Source organism: Lipotes vexillifer, unplaced genomic scaffold, assembly GCF_000442215.2.
Source record: "Lipotes vexillifer unplaced genomic scaffold, Lipotes_vexillifer_v1.1 scaffold117, whole genome shotgun sequence".
In the NCBI taxonomy this organism is placed as follows: Eukaryota; Metazoa; Chordata; class Mammalia; order Artiodactyla; family Lipotidae; genus Lipotes; species Lipotes vexillifer.
Window position 1 is genome coordinate 1,154,089 of NW_006785593.1, and position 27,748 is coordinate 1,181,836.

The following is a 27,748-nucleotide window of genomic DNA, read 5'->3' on the forward strand; positions in this document are numbered from 1 at the left end:
CTCCCCTCTCCTTTCCTTTTGTCACCATAGTTCAGTGTTTCCCAAGTGTGTTTTCCAGAATACAAGGTCCATGGGATGCTCAGATGGGGGGATGTGGACAAAGTTTAGGAAATATTACATAGAGTCACTTATCTCTTAGAATTTTCTGAAGTACTTTAACACTTTTTAGTCTCAAGAAATGGTCCAAAATAGGAAACCTGTTTACCCCAACCCCTTCCAAAATGATTTGACTGTGAAATATATATTATATACATATATTAACATTCCAGACACCTGACTTTAGAAACAAAGGAAGAAGTACCAGTGATGAGAATGCATTGAGGAATGAGGGGATATGGTTGGGCCAACATAGATTTTATGGGACGCTTTGAATTTTTGCAGAATTACTGATATATTTATGCCATGCTCATTTTCCACTTTGCAGGAACATCAGTTAAAAAATGCTTTGTGTCATTTTGAACTGTATAGTCTATAAAAATTGTTAAATTTTTATGAATGGATTATCCTTTGAACATGCATAATGTCATTTTGAGGCTGTGGAAAACCTACGTATTTTGAAATGTCTTATTGGATTTTTTAAAAAATTCTTAGAAATTGCTTTTCTTGGAGTGAGACATTTAATTGAAAAGGTCATTGCTCAGAAATCATTGTGATTCCAGATTTTTCTGTCTTCTCATATATTTTGAGAATTGCTATTGTCACTTTTAATAGCTATCATGAAAAAAAGTTTAATATTAGAAATTCATAGCAACCACATTTCTCATATAATCTGCCAGACAAAACAGTGTATTTAATTGCTTGGAAAATGCAAGACTGTTTTATGTTATTAATTTGAATGTGATATATATATATATATATTTCCAGTCCTTTATCTTTCAAAACTTATGAAAGGAAAAGTGCAATTTGAAAAGCTTTTAGGATGCAGTATTGGAGCACATGGGCTCTCTGATGCCTGGGCATTTGGTTTGTTTTATTTATGATGGAACATGGAAATATTTTAAAACTAAGATAAATAGTTTCAATGTTGAGAACCGCATTTTGTTAATATTGCTGTGTTAAATGTGTAAGTACTGAACAGTCAATGAAATATGAGACATTTTACCCAGTGACATTTTAAATGAATCTCCTTGTAGGGGAAGCCTGTGGGAACACCAGATGCTGGCGCTTATTTCCGTGTGCTCGCGGAGCATGGAGTAGCTGCCTTGTTTACAGCACCAACTGCCATTAGAGCAATCCGTCAACAGGACCCTGGGGCAGCCTTGGGGAAGAAGTACTCTCTGACAAGGTGAACTCGGGATGCACAGGGCAAATTACATTAAAAACTGCAATCAGAATGAATAACTGAACATTATATATTTTTTCTATCACTGCAGTACCATTATGGAAAGAGCCAAAGGTTCTGAATCTTAAGAATGACTGTTCTAAACATATCTTTGAAATAGTTGGAAATTTAACTATACTGTGAATATTTTTTAATACCATATCCTGTTTATTTCTGTTCAAATTTTATCAAAATAGTTCTCTTTTTCAAACTACTCAGCTTATATATTTTCCTTAAAGTAAAATGCTAAGTGTAACTTAAAATGAGTATGTATATATATATATATATATATATATATACACACACACATATATGTGTATGTATATATATACACACATATATAAAACATCTGTCTTTTGAAAATAGACTAATAGTCTAAATAGAGGGAAGTATTATTTGATTTCACTTATAGAGATAAAACGTGGAAACTATAGTCCAAATTACTTATGTTGAAAGAGTGAAGGAAATTATTTTTCTATTGTTTTGTAATAATGTGCTCTGAATAGTTTAGGTATTTTCGTGCTGGTTTATTGCCGTTCATTTTAGTTTAATGATATGTATATTCAAAGATAATTATAGCAATTTGTGTCTTCAAGGCAGTTTCCAACATCGAATCTTATTGAACCTTTTTGAAATAGGTCACTGCTATCATGAACTAAAAGTATTTTGTAGTTTCTTCAAGTCAAAAGTGGGTTTGAATTAAGTCAGTTTGAATTTTTTAAATTAGATGCCAGATGTTATGAATTTTATGTTGCTGTGGCCCAAGAAGGGGTTAAAACAGGTATCATACAGCAATTGCAGATATAAGCAAGAAGATTTCAATTTGGGCAGGGTCAGTGGTTTTGTTTATTTGTTTCTTTTTCCTGTTTTTTTTTTTTTATGAAAAATGGATCCAGATTTACGTAAAATGTTCATAAAATGAGCATACAATGTGTTCATAAAACGAGCATACAATGTGTTCATAAAATGAATCTTCTTTTATATTTCTATTCACTCTCTCTTTGTTCCTTTATTCACTACATTTCAACTTAGTTTTCTCCATTTCAGTCAAAAGCATAGAAACATAGATTTTGGTAAAAACATCTGAGGCTATGTATCGTCTCCATGTCTTAAGACAATTCCAGGGGTTTTGAAGAAACAGTGACTGTTGTTCTTGCAGTGTCTCTTTTCTGACAAATGCATTCTCATTACAGGGCATGTAGATGTGTGACCAGCAGGCTAAGGTGTCTTGTTTGCTGCATCATCTTTTCCCATTTATACATGGGTTTTAGATGATAACCTTTACTGTAAAGGCAAGAACCATTTCTAATTTGCCTGAAATATAAGGCATCAAACAATACCGAATGAATATCTTTTTTTTTGAATACCTATTAAAACATCACTCTTTCAAACTAATAGGTATAGACATGGAGTATGAGATTTTAGGGTAAGAGAAATTGCAATAAGTTCCCCCAATCATGCCCCTTTGTCTTTAGGCATCTAAGTTTTTCATGATGATGTGAACCTATGTTTTTAATAAGATATTTAGGAATGCAGACTCTATAAACAGCCTCAATTATTCAAATGACTACTATTAATAAATGCAAACACTTGCTGATCACCTACTGTGTGCTAGGCATAGCAGTTAAAGTTTGTTATCTCATCTGGTTATAACAATAAGTAGGAATTGTGATTATTCTCATTTTACAGATGGGTGAAGTTAGGGCCAGAGAGTTTAAGTAACTCTTTAGAAAGAAACTAACTCAGGCGATCTGACTAAGAGCCCACACTCCTAACTAAATTCCATGGACATACTCTTCCTATGAAAGGTGAATTAGGAAACTAACTTGACCCAGGGATTCTTGTCATTCATGGCATAAGTGCAGCTTTTCCTTTTCATATATTTGTAGTCTGTACAAATAATACCTTCACTGATCTACTTTGATAGATTCTCACTTGTGGACTAAAGAGAATGTTAGAAACAGAAGGGACCTCCAAAATCCAACCATCTCACTAGGCAACCAAGGTCCAAGAAAAGTTGTTTGGGTTAGAGACAAGAGAGAACCCAAGTTAGAGAACCCAAGTTTTCTCATACAGCTATATTTTTAAGTTTATATTTATGTTCAAGACATTTCATACTAACTTACTGAATGGATGTTCTCTTGATATTGTAATTGCAGGCTCACGATTGATTTGCAGTTTGCTTATCTCTCCTTCTATAGAACATTTTAAGTGATGAAGTTTTCTTTTTAAAATGTTACATAGCTCATTAAAGATTGTTTTAAAATAAATTTAAAGATGTTCCCCCCAATTTAAGAGGGTACTCTGAAATAGGTAACTAACCAGAACTGTAAGTTCATTTTATCAGACAACTAGAGTTTGGAAAAATAGATGAGAAATCATCTAGTGTAATGATTTCATTTCACAGTAGAGAAAACTTTGGTACAAAGAGGTGAAATAACATTCCCAGGATTACAAAGCTACTCTGGGGCAAAGCTGGGACTAGGCAGTATGGTATGGTAATTTAGATTCTGACTCTGGAGTTAGACTCCCTGGGTTCAAACCTACCATTTACTGGCTGTGTGACCTTGAGAAAGTTATATAGCCTCTCTGTTCTTTTCTTTCTTTCTTTCTTTCTTTCTTTCTTTCTTTTTGTGGACTATAAGAGCAGTAATAGTACAAGAATATACTGAAAATAAAAGGTACATAATCCATGCAAAGCAGTTGGAACTGTTCATAACATAGACTGCCTTAGCTGTTATTATCATCTTCTGCTTTCTAATTCACTGCTCTTTTTTGTCACATCATAGTGATTTATTTTCCCATGATCTTCTAGTTCAATTTTAGTAAAGTTAGAAAAAATTCTGTGCTGGGATTTCCACTCAAGATAACACAGTACCTTGTACTTTGATGCAGCCTTTCTTTCCCCATTGCACAGCAATGAGAGATAATATGAAAAACAAGAAGCAGAGCATCAGAGCTGAGCTGAAAAATAAACTTTTCTGTGGACTGGAAATGGATTAGGTTTGCAAAGCAGTAAGGGTGGCTGACGCCAGAGGCTTGCTAGGTGTACAAGCATGCATTGGCAGAGTAAAGGGACGACTCAGTATTACCCTGCTTAGGTCATGGAGTCAGAGCTTGCTCAGTGATTGAGGACGGGCTGGGGTGTTCTTCCCTACTCAGGAAAGGAGGCTGACAGTAATGACTCTCAGTTGTTTTCTGGGACTGTGACGTATAGCAAGCTTTGGTCTAGGGATCTGATTGAGACAAAGCAACCAGAGACTGAACCAAACTGCCCATCTGTCATCCTAGAATAGGGTCTGTGATATCCTGAGTATCACTGTGGATTAATAATTCTGAATCATCATTATGGCATTGGACCTCTAGAGGATAGTTATATCACTCACAAACCTATTGAACAGAGAAGGTGAGCATAGGAGAGAGAGAGAAGGAGAAAAAAACAAAGAACTTCTATTTCAAAAAGAGTGTGGGAAATAAAATTCCAAACACACGAAGAACTCTAATGCTAATAAAATCAACAGAACATGGATTCATTCCAATTGAGATTATTTTTGTAATATAGCCAAATCAAACTTGAAAATAAGTATGTTAAGGATAATCAGAGTCATAAACTAATAACTCTTATGTAAAATTATTAAACTTGGGTATGAAGAAATTAAAAAGTACAATGGATAGTGTAAACTAAATAAATGAAACAAATATATGGGCACAAGGAAAGACTGTTAAAAGTTACAGGATATTATTGAGGAAACTACCCAGCATGTAAAACAGAGAGACAAAGTAAAAAATCTGAAAGAACAGTTAAAGAGACTTGGAGGGAAGAATAGGAAACTACAAATGTATCTAGTAAGAATTTCAGAAGAAAATGGGAGAATTGTTAAAAAAAATGAAAGTTGTAGAGTGAAGAATTGAATATGTTACTGAATTGAAGAAAGATGTGGATCCTAGTTGGAAAGTGCCATCCAAGTACTAAGAAGGTTAAATATAAGTAAATTCTCATTGGACAGGTCATTTGAAAATTGCAAAACATGAACTGAGGCTATAGATAAAATCCAAAAAACTACCAGAGGAATCAACAGAGCACCAAAGAGGAAAATCCAAACTGATGCCAATAGATGCTAGATGACAATAGTGAAAGATCTGCAAAGTTCTGAGGGAAAATTGTTAAACAAAAAATTTTTATTGAAGACTGAGGACAAAATAGAAAAATGTGCATATGGACAAAGCTAAGAGAACTTAAAACCCAGAGACTTTCTTGACAGGAAAAATGCACACAGGGGAATGGTATGGGATATGAAAAAGCAGCAGCAAAAACTGATGAAATATGTTGTTGAATTTATATAGTTGTTACTCTACTAATTATAATTGGATAGTATGTTTAAACAGAAGCCAAAATAAATGCAATAAATAACTGTAACAAAATGGTGGAGAGTTTTTTCAAAAGGTAATTTGAATTTTCTAGTGGGGAGTAATAGAAGAAAATAGAATGAAGGAAAGATGGAAATAACCACAGGGACATTGATGGAAAAAAATAATGATGTTCTGTTGTGTGAACTAGAGTTGATGAGGCATCACTGAAATAATCTATTTTTATTTAACTTCTGTTGGCACAAGTGAAGAGTACTATTCTCTTGTTTGGTAGTTTATGGACCTTGAAAGAAATACTCATTTTAGTTTTCTTCTGCCCTTACTTTATTACCTCAGAATTCTTCACCATAATCTATCTTTGGCTTTTTATCCACTACTATGCAGCTTCCTGTGTATTTTGGAATAAAATTAATTTAACAACATTACCATTTTTCTGTTTCCCTTTTTGCTTTATTTTCAACTTAATTTGAGTCTTGAATTATACTCAATTTTATATAGAATTGAGGAAAGAGGTATAGGTCTCATTCACATTAATCTCTCTCCCCCTTTTTTCTACTCTGGGTATTGTATATTGTCATTTTGTTTATCCTTTTAGTATTATTCTTCTGGAAGTAGATTCGTCTTTCCATGTGTTACCATTATCAGAGCATCTCCCATGTATTGAATTAGTATATAACAATCTAGGGAAGCATTATCCAATAAAACTGATGTCTACAATATAGTAGGTACCAGCTACATGTCACTACTGAACTCTTGACAAAAGGTTAATACTATGAAGAAATTGATATTTTTAATTTTTTTCAATTTTAACTAATTTAAATTTTAAATAGCCAGAGGTGGCTGGAAGCTACCATATTGTACAGTGCAGAGACAGGACATATATAATTAATATGGGTAAATTTACTCTCCAGAGAATCCAAATTACTGTGAAAAATGGCTAATTTTCACTTAAAAAAATTTTTTTTATTGTGGTAAAAGTCACATAATATAAAACATACTATTTAAACCATATTTAACTGTACAGTTCAGTGACACTAAGTACATTCACATTGTTGTGCAACTGTCACCATCATCCATCGCCCAGATATTTCACCTTCTAAACTGAAACTCTGTCCGCATTAAACACTAGCTCCCCATTCACTTTTATGAAATGAATTTGTAAACAAAAATATATTTTTGAATTTTTTAATATGGGACATTTATCTGTTTGTAATGTTAATAAAATAATGGCAAGGTCATTAATGAGAAATTTCACTGCTGAAAAATGTTTCAGTTCCTTTTTTGCAAGCCTAAAGGACTAAATGTTCTTTACAAAATAAGAATACAACTCTTGCTCTTAGGCATGAGTTTATCTTTAAACTATCTTATAATTTATCTTTCAACTATAGATTTATACTAAGAGTTTTTAAGTAATCATTTGGTTATAAAAATATAAAATTACATATCATGGTTTTGTTTATTGTGAGGAATTCGGAGTTAAATAATATTGGATTAAATATTTATTAGAAGATTTTAAATTGTCAGTCATGTCTTATTCCTGAATTTTATCTTTGTTTATAATGTGTTTATACTCATTAATATTATACAAACTGAAGTCTGTAATTGAGAAAAATAATAACTTTGGGGCAGTTTTAGGAACTTTAATACAAAAGTAGAGTGATAGTTTCTAGTGTATTTAGGGAAAGGGGATCATCTATACTATTTGATGTTTTTCTAAATTACCAATGAGCCCCAGAATTTTCCTCTCCATTTGGTAAATAGTAAAGTGATTTTAATGGAAATGGAGGGATTTTTTCTGACTTGCAGAGAAGGCAGACACCACTTTTACTATTCTTTATTGAATATCACACCTTTCTATTTTGCTTATTAGTGCCATTATGAAGATTGCTATCATGATGATACTAATGTAATTAAAAGATAAGAAGAAAGGCAATAAAAGTGTAATGCAAAACAATAATAATACTACGTTTAAAGATATATAATGCTGAAATTTATCATGAGGTAAGGAATCAGTGCTATGCATGGTTTTTCATTATTACAATCAATTATTTAAATTAATAGAAGTTTACTTGGCTAGGGAAAAAAAGCCAAAAAATTAATTAAAACTTGTAAAAATGCTGGTAATATCAGGTATTAATTATCCCTGGATTAGCCAAATATTATTTTATATGGTGTGCTAACATTTTTTAAGTGAAAATATTTTGCATTACATTTTCATTAATAAATATTTTTGAAATTCTAGGTATTAAGTTTCATATATAAACTAATCACATGACTATATGAATCATCCAGAGCTCTTTGAAGTAATCTGTGGCTTGGCAGATGATGGAAATATGACCTCTGATATCCATAAAACTCTTCCTTTTGGTTGTTCTTTGCCTGTACTGTTAGAATCAGCCAAACCTAGCATTTTACAAATTTTAGTACAAATCATCCAAATGCACAATATTCTTTTTTTTTCAGACAGCAGACTATTGGAAATTTACTTCTGCCCTTAAAGAAAAATTTGGGACTAATAAATTCTGTTATACATGTGCTATTACAAAGAAAGAAGGTGGAAAAGGTACAATATGCTCCAGAAAATGATTACACCTTCAATGAAATACAAAGAATAGCTCCTCTGTTGGTTAGTAAGAAAACCATGCTTGAAACCCCTTGTAGTCATAAACGGCAAAAATAGAACAAAAATCCCAATATGTACATATAGGTGTGTGTGTTCTTTCTGTTCTTCAAATTTCCTGTGATATTATACAACAGCAATATGGTATTTTAATCTGTTGATAAAGTGTGAAGCATGTATCAATGATCAGTCGTTAAAGGTATCTCTTTAGTACAGTTTGAGGCAGCACAAAAGCAAGGAATAGTGGACATTGTCAGTCTTTTTTGCTTCTACAATTTGTCATGGATAGCCGTGTTTTCCTCCTAATCACGTTTTCTTTAATGTTACTTTTATTTAGGGTCAGGTATTTGAGAGTCTGGGTTTTTGGTTTATTTATGTGTTGGTTTTTCTTCTTCCATTGACATACAGCATATTCCTAAAAGGCTTTTCAAGGAAAAGGGGATTGTCAGTGGTAATAAGTCCCGTTGCTCAGACCTCCTAGATTATCCCCCGTCTCCACCTCCACTTTTTTTCCCCGGGGGTCCCCAGGGGCTGCCTGGGTTCAAGTCTCACCATCTCTGTGATGGCAGCAGCCTCCCAAAGCCAGGACCCCTGGGCTCCTGTCCTGACCTTCCTTCTGTCCTCCCCACTCCTGCCAGTGACGTCTTCCTAAAGCAGAAATCTCACTGTGCCACTCTCCTGCTTAAAATCTTTAATTAGCTTTTTTTTTTAACATCTTTATTGGAGTATAATTACTTTACAATGGTGTGTTAGTTTCTGCTTTATAACAAAGTGAATCAGTTATACATATACATATGTTCCCATATCTCTTCCCTCTTGCGTCTCCCCCCCTCCCCCCCTCCCTATCCCACCCATCTAGGTGGTCACAAACCACCCAGCTGATCTCCCTGTGCTATGCGACTGCTTCCCACTAGCTATCTATTTTACATTTGGTAGTGTATGTATGTCCATGCCACTTTGTCACAGCTTACCCTTCCCCCTCCCCATATCCTCAGTCCATTCTCTAGTAGGTCTGTGTCTTTATTCCCGTCTTACCCCTAGGTTCTTCATGACCTTTTTTTTCCCCTTAGATTCCATATATATGTGTTAGCATACTCAGCCATAAAAAGAAATGAAATTGAGTCATTTGTAGTGAGGTGGATGGACCTAGAGTCTGTCATACAGAGTGAAGTAAGTCAGAAAGAGAGAGACAAATACCGTATGCTTTAATTGGCTTTAATTAGCTTCTCACCACCTTCATGGAGAAATCCAAATTCCTTAGAAAACTCTATAAGCTCCTTCATGACAAGGCCCAGGCCTGCGTCTCCAAATGGCATCACTTGTTCCTCGTTTACCCTAGAAATGCTTAATATTCTTAATCACAGAAGTTTAAAAAAAATCAGGAAGCTAATAGTTTGAATAAGATACAATTAAAATATGTTTATATTTTTCAGTCATAAGATTATCAACAATATGGCATTTATATTTTTATTTTGTCTTGTTTTTACATAGCATCTAAAATCATAGATGTATCAACATCTTTTTTTTTTTTTTTTTTTTTTTTTTTGCCGTACGTGGGCCTCTCACTGTTGTGGCCTCTCCCGTTGTGGAGCACAGCCTCCGGACGCGCAGGCCCAGCGGCCATGGCTCACGGACCCAGCCGCTCCGCGGAATGTGGGATCTTCCCGGACCGGGGCACGAACCCGTGTCCCCTGCATCGGCAGGCGGACTCTCAACCACTGTGCCACCAGGGAAGCCCTATCAACATCATTTTAAACTTTAAAACTTTACACTAGTTTTTCTTATACTTTAACTTACTTTTAATAGCTTAATGTGTTACTATTTATTTCATCCTGCTGTAACATTTCTGTCTGATGAGGTCATAATTGATAATCCAAATTTTAATTTCAAGCAAGTTATAAATGAATACATATTTGATTACCTAAATTTTAGCTTGAATTGCAAATATATATGTAGTTTGCTTAAAGTTTAAGTACCTAAAACTCCCAGGTATTTTGATTGATATCGAGGTCATAAAGATGAACGATCCTAAGGAGCTCACAATGCACTGTGAGAAATAGGCAAGCAAACAACTATAGAAGGAGATATATGTTTGTAGCAGAGGCAGGAAATGCATGTTGTTGGAGCACAGAGTGAGAATATTTGAATCTTCGTCAGATCTTCATGAAATGATGTAAGTTAAGGGAAGGGTAAAAAATCTTCTGTGGCTATACTACATTGTTCAGGATGGGTAGGCAGGTTTTTATTTGATTAGTTTTTATTTATTTTATTGTTTTGGTTTTTATTTTGATGATAATGAATTAACTCTTATACACACATTCTTTTTTTGTTTTATTTTGTTTTGAGCATCTTTATTGGAGTATAATTGCTTTACATTGTTGTGTTAGTTGCTGCTGTATAACAAAGTGAATCAGCTATACGTATACATATATCTCCATATCCCCTCCCTTTTGTGTCTCCCTCCCTCCCTCCCTATCCCACGGCTCTAGGTGGACACAAAGCACCGAGCTGATCTCCCTGTGCTATGCAGCTGCTTCCCACTAGCTATCTGTTTTACATTTGGTAGTGTATATATGTCCATGCCAGTCTCTCACTTCGTCTCAGTTTACCCTTCCCCCTCCCCGTGTCATCAGGTCCATTCTCTACACCTGCGTCTTTATTCCTGTCCTGCCCCTAGGTTCTTCAGACCCTATTTTTTTTTAGATTCCATATGTATGTGTTAGCATATGGTATTTGTTTTTCTCTTTCTGACTTCACTCTGTATGACAGACTCTTTGACAGACAGGCCATAGGGGCATTGAGAATAGAAGAAAAAATAGTCATTCTCTCAATGAACCACCTATAGTGTCAACTCAATTCTATTTTTCCTATTTCATCCTTTCTACACTGTGGCATGATGTTCCCTGCAAAGGATTCTTCATCTCTCAGTAATCATATATTCCTTTTGATAGGAGCCTTTTTAACCTGGAAGGCCACAATGGCATTTCTTTTTAAATCACTTATCTTTCCTAAATATGTCCTTGGAATAGGGGAAATATGTGTTGAAATCATAATAATCTTTACCAAAGTAACTCATGAGAAGGAGCAAGTGCATCATATTTATGAGCATATTTGTTGCCTTAGCTGGTATTCCAGAGTGTATTTTTGTGTATAGACTTAAGTAGAATACAGCAATCAAATTTGGAGCTAAAATTAGCAGAGATAATGTCAAGGAGGAAAAAGGTTTTTCATTTTTGATTATTAGGTGAATATGATAGATATATTACAAAGATCAACTCAGTTGCTCTTCTCAGAACTGAGAAGCTGTAGCTGTGAATTCTACTTTTGAAGCATCTCTCTCCAGTGCTGTGCTATGCATTTAGTTATACCGCGTCCAAACAAATAATGCCTCTAACCATTCTACAGTGTTTTCCTCTGACAGAATTAATGTGATTAGATTCTACAGTGTTTAAAAGAAGGTAGATGAAATTGTTTCAGTTTACTTTCAAGGAATAATTTGAATTCACTCTCTTTCTAATATTCAGGTTCAAAACCTTATTTGTGGCTGGAGAACGATGTGACGTGGACACCCTGGAATGGTCCAAAAAGGTCTTCAGAGTACCTGTCCTAGACCATTGGTGGCAAACTGGTGAGCATTTTCCAAACACGTACATAAATATGGCAGGCATGCTCAGAGGCACTGCAAGGATAGGAGGAAATTCTGAATTATGACCATCAGGCACAAACTCAGAAATCAGGTGGTTCTGGTTTCGATAGAAATAAGCAATTCTTTGATTATCTTTTTGTTAAAAAGTCGTCTTAAATGACATTGATGCTCCCATTCTCTTGGTCCCTGGGTATAAAGCCCTGAAGACCGCTTTTGCTTCTCATCCTCTTTGCTTCATATACCCAGTGAGTCACTAAATCTCAGATTTACCTTTGGATTCATCCCATCTTCAGTATTCCCATTGCCTTTGAGCTGCAGCAGCTACACTGTCATCTACCCTGATTTAAATTATCCTCATCACCCATCTCTGTGCTCCCTGCTTTCCTATAACCCTGCACACTGCTGCAGGAGTACTTTTTTAAAGCACTGTTTCTTTTATAGGATTTCCTGTGATTCTCTGGCTCTTTTCTTATGATCAATAAAATCAAATCTCTTCTGCCTAGCACTCAACAGACAAATGTATTTTTCACCAAAACGCTTATCATTATATGTGTAATTTATTTATTTACTTATTTATTCTCTATTCTTCTCCCAATATTTGATCCTTGGGAAACAGCTTGTCCTATTAAGTGGATAGAATAAAACTTTGGTACAGATAAAAGAAGACTTTCTGCTGCTTCTTTTGAGGAATGATTGTGTACATATGTGAAAGTAAGTAGTTTACCTGGAATCTTTCCTTGTCACCAAATGTAGTGATTTTGTTCGCTTTTCCATTTGGCCCACTGAAAGTAGCTATGAGTTATCAGAGCCTTTACAGCCTTCCTATGTGTATATTTCAGTTCAGTCCTACTCAGTTCAACTAATTAGATCAGCAGTTGTATATTAGTATTTTCAGAATTTCCATCTTCTGAGCATTTTGGGCAGGGCATCAAATTTGGATTAAAGCATTAATAAAATTTCTAGCAAAAAAATTAGGTCTGATTTTAAGATCTAGAAGATCAAGTGAGAGAGTAAAACTGAAGTTCAGTGTTTAATATTTTAGAACTCTTTGATTCTGATAAATGATACTTTTATATTTTCTTGGCTATTGCTCTTTTGGGAAATGTGTTTTCTATATTCATTATAATATGAAATATAAAATGAATGATCAGAGCAGAATACATGTTCTTTAAATAAGATGCAAATCAGAAAGAAAGTTTCTGTTCTCTGTAATTTGATTTGCTAAGGGAGAAATTGCTTATCTAAATTCAGATTTGTAACTATTTGGGAAATAAAAAAAGGTAAGATTCAATTTGGAGAAACAGCAGTGCTATGCGTAAAATACATAAAAAACAGGTGAAGAATTATTGCCTCTGCAAGGAAGAGTGTTTATAGACTTGATGAATCCCCTATTCATCCAGAAAGTTCTAACAGTTATTTTTCTGGGCATGAAGAGGAAAATGTTTTATCACCTTTAAGATGGTTTTCCAAGGTGGTTTTCCTTTAACTTGTTTCCAATACACGGTGACCTCACACAAATGCTTGCCGAAGAGTTCTGTTCCCCACTCCTGGCTCCCTTAAAGGTGACTATGCTAAAGCTTGTTGAAGGCAACCAACACATTAAGAAATAAAATTGATTCCTTTACTTTTGCTTATTGATATCGTTGCACATAATAGCCTGTGCAGATGTACGTAGTTAGTGCATCCAGCCTTACAAAAAAGCTCACTGAATCTTGAGAAACAAGCATAAGAGGTCTCTGGTGGGTACTGAGTTCCACATGAATTTGCAATTTTTCTTTGACGTATTGTTAAGAAGGAATTAGTAGACGCATTATGTCAGTGTGCTTTGAATGGCTGCTCATTACTGTGGAAAACAGAGTGGATTTCTACTAATAATGACGGATTCTTTCCATCCCCCACATTTAATTTTACAGCATTTGATATTGTGTCCAACTGAAGTACACAAATACATACATGGGGATAGGTATGTAGGTAGGGAGCTAGCTAGCTAGCTAGTTTAGTGGTTTTGTCCTTTATAAAAGAAACTTATCCTACGTGGTGCAGGTATCTGCTACTAACAGAAAATTTAGTTAGAATCTTTATTCATTTGCATAGAAGAAATCAGTTCAGTATTTTCAAAGTTGTATGTTGTGGTAAATAATTGCAAAGTGATACTGAAGTTTAATATTTGCAACTGTTCACCTTTCTTAAGGTGATATCAGATTAATGGGGGGAAAGGCAAGCACTTCATGGGTTATTATTAACTCTTAGAAAAAAGAAAGAAAAATTTGATATTTCTAGCACGTTTATGAATTTCCTAATATTTTACGTATCAAATAGATGGTCATGCACTTCCCCAAGAGGTAGATCAGCAAAAACCTGATAACATTTGAAGGATGATTAAGCTTTGCCCAAAGGAATATTTTTCTTTATTTAAAATTTCAAGTCTTCTACAAGGTTGCTGTTACTTGTTAATGACTTAGAAATTGATATTATTTTATACAATCACACACTTTTATGAGCCTTCCATGCAATGCATAATTTATGAATTTGCTCCCTGATTACATTAATATATGTGTACAAATGAGTTGTTAAGAAACTGTGATGTGTAATTTGGAATTAGTAAGGGGTATGTTAAGTAACTAAAATGTATGAGTGAAAATTGATTAGTTCCTGTGACTTGGGCTATAAGAAGGCACTCTGCAGTCAATCCATTTATATTACAATGTTGTTTTTGTTACCCAAGTGAAATTTGTATTATCAACAACAGATTTCTAGTGACTAACATCCTCTTTTGATCTGTTAATATCAACACTCTTTGATGTCTGATTTGAATAATACCTAAGATTCTAAATTGAGAACTAATCTGTGGAAAATCCGAGAACAGATCAGCTCCTTGTAGGGGCATTTTAATAAAGAATTGTCTCTGTTCAACACCACTGAAGCGTTAACCCCTTGTTTTGGATTGTAATAATGTAAACATTTAATGCTCTCATGAAGGAAATTGGTCTTGCTAAGTTTATATAGGAGAGTTGTATATATTTGATTCATAATTCTGGGTAATAGACAAATTGTCGTTTACTCAGATGCTTTATCTTCGTAGTAATTTATCCATAAAATGATTAGAAGCATCTGGATTATTGACTGAATTTTTCATTTTTTAAAGTAGGGGTTAAGAAATAGAGGTGCTACAATCATAATTTGAAAAGGGGAAATTAAGAGAATTGATAATTGTTCCCTTAGGATATGATAATTTGTGTACAAAGCAATAAACAGCCAGAACTTCATTATCCTCAGTTGTACAATCACCAGATAAAACACTGCACTGCTATAGATCATTTTTAGTACTAAGATGAGCTTTTCCAGAAATCAAACAGCACAAAGAAAGAACTGTCAGTGCAGTGCATTGTGTCCTTTGCAAGAATTTTTTTTTCTTATTTAAGATGCCTATGAAGGAACTGTTTTCCTTTTGAGTGAATCACCTAGTACAAAAAAAAAAAAAAATTAAACAACTAAGTACTAAAACCCAAAACATAGTAGACCTTATCCCTTTTTGAAGTTTCCTCCTTCCTTTTTCCCTTCCTTCTTTCCTTCCTGGCTTCCGGCCTTCCCTTCTCTTCCCTTTTTCCTTCCTTCTTTCTCTCTTTCCTTCCTGTTTACTAAAGATATGGCACTAGTTTAGAAATGACTGCAGCAAAAAAGTTTGGCATCCCACTTTGTAATGTTATTTAATTTTATGTAGAAACACTATATTCCTTTACTTGCTATCAGTCACTTAAATAAAGATAACCACTGCAAAGTTAGAACACTCAAGTTCCACAGTAGCTTTTATAAGGGACAACTTGGTGAAGGGTTTAGATCAAAAGAATCAATGATTCTTTCCACCTGCTAGCAGAACAAATCTGTGTGGTTTCCATCAGAAGATACAAACCTTATGTTAAAGTGTTTTAAGTGATGCCCTCCCCAGTAGTGATGAAGTAATTGAAATGAGGTAATGACCACCAACTTGAGTAGCACTGGGTGATTTTGTTGTTTGTTTTGTTTCCATCTCTTTAATGGAGGAGTAAAATTCTTCGTAGAGTTTTTAAAACCCCTAGGAGGGATTTCAATGAGAAAATGGTAATCTAATGGATTGAGACATTGGTGGCCATTGATCTTACTTTATCTGCCTTGAGCCACCTTTGCTGAGTTCTTATATCTTGAAGTAGTCACAACATTTCTCTCCCTGTTTGCTTGAACTGCTGCAGTTTTAGTTGCAATTGCTAGTTCTGAAGTAACTATATTCTATATATAGCCTAAATGCTCCTCCTTTGAGGAAGAATCTGATAATTCTGGAGTTTACTAAAATGGACCCACAGGCTCCAGCAAACTTCAGTCATGCTGGTTCTTAAATCAAAATCATTAATCCTCAAGGCACACACATCCTAATACCATATTATTAAAATGTGTCAAGGCTACTTGACCTGATAATCCTTATTTTCGCACTGTTTGGTAGGATATACTTCCTGAGGATAGATAACTGGGACAAGAGCTCTAACCCACAAAAATTGGTTAAGCTGTGACCAAATTCAGTCCTTATCCTTAGGTGTATCTGGAGAAGATCCATTAGCCCAGGATTTTTTAAAGGCAGCAATATCTTTTATTTACAAGAATCAAAACCATAAAATGGAATAATTCATTAGAGTTTAATAACAGTTATCCTAACCAGAGATCTCTATGAGAAATGATTCAGCCTCAAATACAGTACTGTCTCATTCCGCCTGGGTAGACTAAATGTGATTTAAGACTTGATAGGTAGAGTGTCAAAGTTTAAGCCACCTTTTTTTCTGGATTGTCCTCTTCCTTGGTTACCCTTGCATTTTCACACTTTCCACTTTCAGGCATCTGAACTGATATACTTACTGAAGAGGAATTCCCATCTGTCAGTGTGTAGTTCTGAGTTTAGTCTGTGGCAGGGTATTCTCTTTATCCCTGGAATTCCACATTGGGAGTTTTATGACTCTTGTTATTTCTGCCTTTCTTTAAGCCTTGTTACACCCATGTGCTAGTGTGTGACTTTCTTCCATCTTAAACACACCTAGCTTGTGCCCCATGCAGAATCCTGTATGTTTTCCTGCAAAATGGCTTCCTAGGGCTAAGGGATTAAAAAGCTCTGTATGGCTGACAATACAGTGAGGAAAGTATCTTCTTGGTGACTATCTTGATGACTCTATCTTTAATTATTAAAAAATCTGTTCTCCGTGGTTTGGGTGCCAATAGCCACTAGCATACATTCCTTTGGTTGCAGATCTTGAAGTAAAATATTTCTATGTACAACCAAATGCTGCCTTCCTAGGTTTTACTTTTCAACTGTCATTCCCTGCTTTCTGGGTTTTACTTAATATTTTCTGAGCCCATCAAATTCGGGCTGTGGTGGTAGGGTTTGGTTAAAGTATAGGCCTGCATTTTCAAAGACGGTGGATTGAAGTAGACTTTTGAAATACACACTGTGGAACTCAGGGTTAGACTGGATAGGCAGTGCCATTGCCCCATGAACTGGCTTGTCCAGAATATACCCTATGATGCTTTCACATAGCAGAATGTAAAGAGTCTTTAGTAATATGAATGAATCACTATTGTCTGATGAATTTTGTTTTTCCCAACAGAATGGTCAAAAATAAATTCTTCTCTTTTTTTCATTCATGGGAAAGAAATTGTAGATAGTTTGGCATGAGAAGTTGTGATTGGGAAAAGCAGTCATATAGACACAGTGTCATGTCAGCAATGTTCAGCTAGTAAGACTGTGAAAGTATTCATCTGGTGAGAGAGGAAAAATGTCTTGATGGCATCTTTGTTGCCTGGCAACAGCACTTTTTTTTCTCATTTAGAGCAAGTCTTCCTTAGTTTAAAGTAGGTAATTGTTACTGACAATTTGAGAAGCAGGAGCTTAGAGGTAAGCTGTGTGAATTTGGTTTGTGGAAGGAATAATCTTTTGTCAAATGTTAGGCTTTCTCTTTTTGAAATGAATAACTGTTTACAAATTATTAATCCATCTGAAAATGAATATCCCAAGTCAAATGGCAGCCATTGAATCAGACATTTTCATCTTTACAGCATTATAATGTGGGAAGAACACCAAGTTGGTGTTGTTTTCAGATACGATTACTATACATAAAGTAGTTCAGATATGTATAATTGCTTTTTAGAATCCCTATTTATGCTCATTATTATATTAGTGATAATTTTTGACAAGAGACTAAACACTAAGAAATTGATTAATAATATGAAGTTGGTTTGGTCTTTGAAATATCATTTATTTTAATTGTCCTACCCTTGCCAAGAATCTCATTTAATACGCTCTAGAAAGGTGGAAATATGTCATGTTTTTGTAGATCTTTACAAGACGAAGAGTTCCTAAACCCTCCCTTAATGAACCTTATTGTCTGGAAATTTGATTTTCCCTTGTTGCATGTAGTTCTCTGCACTGTGGGCCCTTTGGCCCCATGAAGTAGAAGTTCCCAATTCCTCTTTTGCTGTCCGTTCCAATTAGAAAACAACAGGTGACTATTCTCCTTGGAAAAGCAATGTGGGTAGTAAAAAGTGATACTGAATCCCAATAAGACTGTTTAAATCCTGGTTTAGCCACTTACTTTGTAGCCGCTGGCAAGTCTCTAATCTAGTGCACATGTGTTTGCTCACAGGCTTGTAGAAAGCTTGAAATGAACTGAAATGTGTATGAACAATGCAGCAAGTTCCTGGCCTGTAGTAACATTCAATAAACGTCTTTCTTTTCCTTTCCTTTCCTTTCTGTGAATAATCTTTCATGAATATAAAGGCCATTTTTAGCATCCTGGTCTGTAGATAGTCCAGACTCAAGAAAACTTAGAACATAAGAGCTCAATTTATACATGAAAATATTAATCATAGAGAATTTAATTTCCCAGTGTCAACTAGCTAGTTAAGATTAGAACCGGAACTCTCATTGTTCTGTGTTGATCAGAGCCCTTTCTTCTTATGTTTTATCTTATGCTTTCATTAATACAGCATTTTTAATCTAATTCAACTACAGGTTATTTATGAGTTTCTCTTAAGGTTAGACGCAGTGTGCTGGTGAGAGTGTAGGATAAGACCAGTGTCTCACAGCTTGAATTAATGGTTTGCTTCCAGTACCTAAAGGTAGGCTGCATTGAATCAAGTATTTTAAAAGGTAATTGTACCATCTCGTGAACACAAAAGATTAAATTGATTTTCTTTCACTGGTGTACATCTCACTGTTTCTACTTTCTTTCTGCTACCACCATGCAAGTTATTTATAGCTTACAGTATAGATTTAGAGGTGTAGAGAATGGTTTCTTTACAAATTGCTTCTGTGCCCATCATGATGCTGTGATTAATATGACCCAAGGACCCTGTGCCACTGAATTGATTTATTTTCAGGACTTCAGCTCTCTGCATGGGCCACCAACTTCTAAAATCCATACTGCTTAAATGTAGTGTTTCTAGAACCTCAGTGGGAGCACAATGGCAGATTTCCAGATGCAGCAGGAGCACCTATTTATAGAGCTGAACCTGCCATAATGTTCTTCCTCTTAGCCCTCACTCACATCTACTCTTCTTTCTGTGTTGTCTTTCATCTATAAGCCAAAACCCTGGGGGTTGTCCTGGATTTCTCCCTCTTGCCCTGTCCCTATATCCAAACCATCAGCAAGGCCTTTTGATTCTGAGTGTAACTCCAACTTGGTCTCATCTTCCACTGCCACTCACCTGCATCAGACCACCAACATCTAACTGATTTCTTGCTCTGGGTTGGGATTCTCAGTTTAGTGCCACAGTTTGCAACTGAAGAGCTTTTTCTAAAGTGCAAATCTGAACAAATCTCTGCTACAACTCCCCGAGTCCCCCAGTGTTCCCGGAATAATATCCAAATTTCTTAACACTTCGCGACCTGCCTTTGCACCCCCCTCCCATTTTGTTCCTTATTATTTCTCTTCTTTCACCCCTCCCCCACCCCCCACCCCACCAGCCCTGCAAGCTTTGCTCTGGTAAATAACTTGCAGTCAGTCCTTGGTGGTCTGATGTCTCAACTTTGCACATAACTTCTATTTCTGTTAGGCGTGTCTTTCCATCTTTAACACTCTCTTCTCCCCAAAAGAAATGCATTAAGTAGGTTGGATATGTTCAATCAATATTTGTTGAAGGACTGACCTTTGAATATCATTCTTGGAATAAGAAAAAGATTGGAACAGACTTGCAACAGTAACATACAGTTTTTTTTCTCTTTCCTGAGTCCTCTATTTCTCTTGTTCTCTCGTTCATTTTGGGATTGTATTGTGTGATTTGCTACTTATTTTTTAAGAACACTGATCTTAATAATGGGAGTCAGAGCCTAAAATTATGTAAGTATGTATTTACTAGTCAGAAAACATTTCCTGAGCACAAAATGTCAGGGATTAGACTTTGGTCCTGCTGATACAAATGGTTCTCAAAGCACATAAGAAGAACCTGATTTCAACTGCAGGCTAGGGGAGTGTTTTCATATAATTACATGCACAATTCTTTTTTGAAAGATTTTGTAATATTCTTAATGTCAAGTGTTCCAAGTATCTATTGCTGTGTAAAAAATATTTACCCTAAAACCTAGTGGCTAAAAATAACCACCATATCTCATGATTTTATGGATCAAAGATATGAGTAGAGATCAGCTAGGGATTTTGTGCTCCAAGTACTGTTGATTGAGACAACACAGAGAGAATTGTGTGGTGAATGAGCTGGTCTGGAGGCTCCAAAGTGGCTTCACTCTCATGCCTGGGACTGCTGGAAGGCTGGACTCAGCTAGGACTGTTGTCCAGAACGCCTGCAAGTGGCATTTTTAGCTTGGCGGACTCAGAGTAGTGGACCACCTTACCTGGCACCTCACGGGTTCCTGAGACAGTGTTCTGAATCCCTTAAGGCCTGTGCCTATAAACTGACAAAGCATCACTTTCACTCTTTTCTGTTACTCAAAGCCGTCACAAGACAATAGAAGAAATATTAAACAAGTTGCACCCACCTTTAATCCACGACTGTGGAGAGATTTCAAGGTTGTGGGTGTAGCCTTTGGACCCTTCAATGTAATTTCTCCTTTGCTCACCATTCAGAAATGGTGTTAAGAAATTCTGTTAATATTTTAATGTGTATCTTGCCAAGATGTATATTTTTGCCCAATGTATATTATTTATTAAAAAATTAAATCACATTGTGCATTGTGCATTTTACAACATTTATCTAAACAGTATTTTGTGAGAATTATTTCCTATCACTAGACGTTTTCCTATGGTGTTTGGTTTTGCATTACTCCTTAATATGGAATAATTCCTATATTTTTGGACAATCTTTTAAACTCTAGTGTAAACAATACTGTGGTAAACATCCTTGATGCTTAATATTTGTGAGCGCTTACAAATATTTCCTTGTGTGTATCCCTTAAAGTGGAACAACTGAGTTAGAGGCTATGCTCAACCTTTAAGAGTTTTTAGAAAAATTGCCATTTTTAAGACTTTTTTTATAAGAATTGCCAACTTGCCTTTCAGGAATGCTGTATTGATTTGTAGAAACACTAACACTTATATAACAAAAGTGATTGTCTTTGGCTTGTGCGGGCAATCTGTCTCCCATCTACCACCTAACTGAGCTCTAGTCTTTCTGTCAATCTAGTGAATTGATTCTTGCTGTTCAGAAAGCCACAGGAATCTCTGTCGTTACCCAGCCATCCTAAAACAGCTCCCATCTGTCCATCATTTTCTCCCACGTCTCTCTCAAAACCCCAAATTAAATAAACCTGATCATAAAACCTGCATGATGCTCAAATATTTAAGTAGATTCTATTTGCATTGTTGCGATTCATTAACTTCTTTGTTTAAAGGTCCACACTAGCTCAAAACATCACTCAGACTAAAAACTTATGGTTTTTTTTTTTTTTTTTTTTTTTTTGCGTTATACGGGCCTCTCACTGTTGTGGCCTCTCCCGCTGCGGAGCACAGGCTCCGGACGCACAGGCTCAGTGGCCATGGCTCATGGGCCCAGCCGCTCCGCGGCATGTGGGATCTTCCTGGACAGGGGCATGAACCCGTGTCCCCTGCATTGGCAGGAGGACTCTCAACCACTGCGCCACCAGGGAAGCCCCAAAACTTAAGGTTTTAAGAGGACTTTGAAGTAGTTTTACGCGAGCTGTCTCCTCACTACCTCTCTGACTGTATTTCCTGTTAATACTTTCCTCATTTGTTCTGCTTCAGTCACAGTGGCTGCCTCGCTGTTCCTCAAATACTCTAGGAATAAACCTACCTCAGTACCTTTGCACTTGTGGTTCCTTTCTCCTGGATTCTTTGTCCCTAGATATGTATAAGGCACGCATCCTCACTTCTTTCAAGTCTTTACTCAAATGTCACTTCTCAGGGAGTTTTTATCTGGCTACCCAGTTTAAAATTGCAATCCCTTCCCATCGCTTCTCATATCCTATTCTCATATCCTATCTGTGCTTTCTTTATGTTCTTAGTGGTTATCACTCTTTGACATGCTGTATGTTAGACTTTTGAATGGTATTATTGTTTGTTTCCCCAATTAAAATGTGAGCTCCACGAAGGCAGGGATTTTGGTCACTTTTGTTTATTGCTCTATCCCCAGTTCTAATGGCAGCACCTAGCACATAATAGCTGCTCAATAAATGTTTGCTAATAAGTGGTACATACCACCATTACTTCCATTTGAAAGTATGAGAGACTGGACTTACTCCGTGTCACAAAGGTTTTTCTTCCTCTGCTGGGATGCAGTCTGGGTGAGCTCTATTTTCTTCTCTCCTCTGTATTCTACACGGGAACCTCATGAGTGGCACACTTATCTACGCCATTCTTCTCCTGCTCTGAAAGAACTATGCGAACCAGGACAAATGGTTTAAATTTTCTATGTTAGGCCTTAGTACTTTTCATCTGTTAAAATAATATTTCTTTTTCTCCCTATCAGCTTATAGTTGGATTAAATGCAATAATATAAGCAAAAAGCACTTAGCACATGGTACATGGCATAACTCATGTTTGAAAAAATTGTGTTTATTAGTTCTGTCTCCTTTTCTTCCTTTAGAATTTTTAAGGAAAATTCATTTAGGTAACAGCTCACTAATGCAATAAGGTGGAGTGTGGCAGTAAAAACACTAAAATAATAGTGAAATGTCTGTATTAGCTTCTCATGCAGTGTGAATATAAAACATACCAAGGTAACTTATTCTTCACAGCCTTCTATTTCCTGCCATCTTCTTCCTGGTTGTCTCTTATCTAAGGAAATGATGCTGGTGAATTGCTGAGCATTGTCTTTCTAAGGTTGGACCTCTTTGGAAAGATTTCTCCAAATGAAGTGTCCAATTCTTTTCTTCAAAGAGAATGTTCTGGTGTGTTCAATGTAGCTCTTTCCCAGTCAAAATGTGACATCTGGATTTCCTGTCTGCTTAGATAACTGCTAGCCAGTTAATTATAGCCTGGGCAGTGTGAAGCAGATGTTTTTAGAACGTCTTTGAAATGGGGCTTTGGGAGTCCTTTGGAGCTTGATTAAGGACTGCAGCATGCCTGGGGCTTTCCCTAACTGGAAGCCTGTTCTGCACGTGGACCTGCTGGAAAGCCGGGGTGGTTATACAATCTGTGTGCATGAATGTGTGAGCATGCATCTGTGTGCCTACGGTGCAGATTGATCAGTTCTTGGGTCTTGGGACGTTCAGGGGTACAAAGAGAGAAAACCAAAGTCTCTGTAACAACCATTATGGTCTTTCTCAACCCACTTTTGTCCTAACTGTGGCTGCTTATTATACTTAGATTCCTAGGAACTGTCATTTTGTCTGACTGTATCCTTTGCATGTCACTACCAACAGTTCATTTTTAATGCTCTAAATGAATATCAAAATAAAGTCAATAAGTGCTCACTTTGGCAGCACATATACTAAAATTGGAACGATATAGAGAAGATGAGCATGGCCCCTGCACAAAATAAAGACAACAAGATGCTCAAATTATTAATGTTCAAAGTATAAACTTACATTATCTTCTTGAAGTAACTGAATGGATAATACTTTTCATTGCCCTCAAAATTCAGTCAAAATAATCATATAGAAAAATATCCTTTTCATAGTTGCTTTACAATCATAAAGTACAACAAAACAGCTGAAGGTTAAAGGTTATGAGTATGTAATCACTATGAAAAGATGCTTAAGAATCTCAGGAAGGATGTATAATGTCAACTTAGGCAGTAGATATTGACAGCGCTTCAGTTTCTTGTGTCCTTATTTAAGAGTAGGTTTTATTCACCCTTCCTTTTCCCACACTCCCTTCCTCCCAGTTTTCAGAAGAACAGAGTGCCCATGTCTTTTATAAGAATCCACACTGAGATGAGATGAAGCAGGGTGCAGTTACAGTTTCGTTGTTGCAGGGTTTTTGTTTTTCTTTTAAGCAGCAGATACTAGAACCATTGATAGGTTTTAGAGCCACTGGAAGGTACATTTGTACGTTCTAGAGCTATGTGGTGACAAGTGGCCGAGAGGCCTTATGGTGTTGAGAAGTGTCAAGAGTTTGTACTTCAGATGATCGGAGTGCCCCTACTGAGCACCTGAACTTGACAAGATATGCTTTAAAAATAGAAGATTGACTTCAGAAGTTGCTTCTCACCAGGGTGGGAGGCAGAGCGGCAGCATCTTGAAGGGGACATCTCCTTTCCTAATGTGTCTTAGTAGCTTCTGTTCTTCTTGTCACCTTGTTATGTCTGAGTACCTTCCTTTAAGCACCTCACTCTGCAGGGTTGCTTCCTGTCATCACCACTGCTCTTATCTCACTGCTTTTGCAGGGTAGCTGAGATAAATACTCAGACGTTTTCCAAAAGGCAAAGGGAAAAATGCTGCTAAATTTCCAAACATGTGGATTTCCTCCCATGCTTTGATTGTGCTGTAGGGAGAATGCTCACAGCTGATAGAATGCCATGGTCATAAAATACCTCCCGATTTTTTGTCATGATATGAAAATATTTGAGAATTCTTTGTCAAACATCAGCAATGTCTTCTCCGGTTACTCGCTGCTTCTCCTCAGCGGTGACCATCTGGCTTAGCACCTTAAGCACTGGACTGTCACTCAGGAACTGGGTTTTAAAGTTCGAGAGTTCATCTTCTGTTATTGATACCAGCTGAGCCGCCATCAAAACGTGAATAATAAACTGAACTACTCTGGAAGGTAAAGAACAGTAATAAATTCTTCCCATCATTCTAAAGTGATATAAATACATGATAAATCATGGTGGAAACCAGAGTGGAAGAAATACATTCTGAGTCCTTAGGAAGATAGATGTTTTTAATATCTTGGATTACTTTGGATCTGAATGGTTTGGCAGTTAATCCCTTGGGTGTATGTAGGTGTACATTTATGTGTATAATATTAAGCCAGTAGTTCTGAAATTTTTACAATCAATACCATCTTATCTTACCCTCCATAGAGACAAATCTAATATTCAAAATATTCTGGTAACTCCAAACTTGTATTTGCCAATAATAACGAATGCATTCTTTTATAAAAAGTTATCAGTTTCAGAACTTATGATTATTATGTAATAGCTGCTGTTATTTTGACTGTTACAACTTGAGACAGAGAAGACAAATTTAACATTTTTGTTAATCAATGAAGGCTAATTGTGAATAAGTCTCTGGTCTTGAGGAAATAATCAGCATAAGATAAATAGCTTCCTTCATAGGTTTTGGGCCTTCAGAAGGAGCCTTCAGAAGGAGCAACAGATTTAAGAGGAATTTGATAAAGCATTGGTAATTTCAGTTTTAGATGCAAGGTCTCTAGGCAAATGTAGTTCTTAAAAAATTAGAATATGATACTGTTCATATATTTTAAAAAATCTACAGTAGTTACCTGTTCCAGAGACTAAACTATAAATAACAGAAATATTTTGCCCATTGCTGTTCTTTACCCTGATAAAATAGCTTTAGGTGAGTTAAAAGAAGGCATCTTTTCCAGAGATTTTTCAGTTTTTAACATGTTTTGTAAAACTATCACAGTCGTGTAATTCTCCTTTCTTTATCCTGCTGATCCACAACTGAAAACACTAGAGAGGCCTTTCTTTTCTTTAAAAGAAGCACTACTATATATATTATTCTAAATTTGTGTCCTTAAATTTTTTAAATGTCAATATCATATCAATTACTGGATCTGTTTCATTTTTAAATAGTTCATTTGGACCAGTTATCTATTCCTCATGCAGTGAAATTCTGTGGAGGGAGGGGGCAGTGCAGGCACTGAAGAAACATCATGATCTCAAGTTGAAATATTAAATTATAAATAATATTTATTTCTCCAGAGACTGGTTCCCCAATTACAGCATCATGCATTGGATTAGGTAATTCTAAAACACCTCCTCCAGGGCAAGCAGGAAAAAGTGTTCCAGGATACAATGGTGAGAAATTACCCTGATTACTTGAAATATGTAATGTTAATAAATTTGGTATTTTTCTGTATTTAGTGTGAATCATATTGCTTGAAACATACTAGGTGCTTAATAAGTATTTGAGTGAATGCCTTGTATTAAAAATGTCTAACTTTTTGTGATAACTTTTGTTATTAGCCAATTTGATCAAAAGTAAGATTGTAGACTTCTAAGGACATATTCTAAATGACTGTCATAATATAAGGCAAGTTAAGCATATGTATGCGAGATTAACACTTATGGAATACATGCTAGGTGCCAAGTACTTTGCATACATCTTTTCAACTAATGCTGAGGTATATTTAATTTACCGATATCATTCACATTTTAGAGATGAGTTAGCTGGTGCCCAGAGAGACTAAATAACTTTCCTAAGGTAACACAGCTCATTAGGTCCTGAAGACAATGCAAACCATGATGTTTTATTTTGTTTGTTTGTTTCTGTTATAAAAGCTGCAGTTTTTCCCATTATATATGCTATCTTTTAATTTAGAAGTGATGATAAAGCTTTTGAATCTTGTTGGCTAAAAAAAAATGAATATAAAGAGTAAGGATTCTAAAAAGAAAAATAATTTCACCCTTGCTGGCAGTATGTGACAATGAGAAACACTATCTTTTCCATATTTGTTTTTAAATTATTGGTAGTGATTATAATAGTTCAATAATCCCCTGGATTTCACTTCCTAGTTGTATGTCTTATACAAGGTGACTTGTTTAAGTTATACATTGTTATACAAGGCAAACATTCAACTTCCTTATTTCTAAATGGGAATAATAGTGCTATATGCTTCATAGGGTTGCTGATGGAACACAATGAAGCACTAACATAGCACCTGCTGGTAGAAAGACTGAACTGAGTCTTAGCTAGCAGTGTCATTAATATTTCAGAGAAGCCAGAGGGGCTGACTTGATTTAGTCTTACACATTCATTTTACAGACAAGGAAAATGAGGTACAGAAGTTACGTTGTTTGCATAAAGTCGCACAATTTAGCTTAAACCCAGCATCTAGGAACAGAGTATAATTCCTGCATACAGTTTGTATTTGTGTGTAAATTACAAAATTTAGAGATGTGTTTTTGCTTCTCTAATGTAAAAATATTACATTTTCCTTCTAGGACAATGACTGGTTAAGGATCATTTGGTTTAACCTAGCAGATATATTTATAAAAAGACATGTACGATTTTTTTTTAAGGGCAAAAATAGATACTCTGTGAAGTCAGTGATTTCTCCAGGCATGGAAGGGTGAATGCAGCTTTATGAAATCTTCCCTTTGAACAGTTCTGTCATCCCTACTCCTTTTATTAGAAAAATTGCTTTTGTGTTGAACCATTTTTAGGGGCTGATGA

At 35.7% G+C, this 27,748-nt stretch overlaps 1 protein-coding gene across 1 annotated transcript in view; it reads left to right on the forward strand.

Moving 5' to 3' along the window:
• Positions 1-27,748, forward strand: part of ACSS3 (acyl-CoA synthetase short chain family member 3) — a 146,186-nt gene that overhangs the window by 90,161 nt on the left and 28,277 nt on the right. The window contains exons 8-10 of the mRNA XM_007457662.1: positions 1,134-1,285; positions 11,834-11,937; positions 26,275-26,370. Of these exons, the coding sequence (XP_007457724.1) occupies positions 1,134-1,285; positions 11,834-11,937; positions 26,275-26,370 (352 nt within the window). The remainder of the gene's footprint in view (positions 1-1,133; positions 1,286-11,833; positions 11,938-26,274; positions 26,371-27,748) is intronic.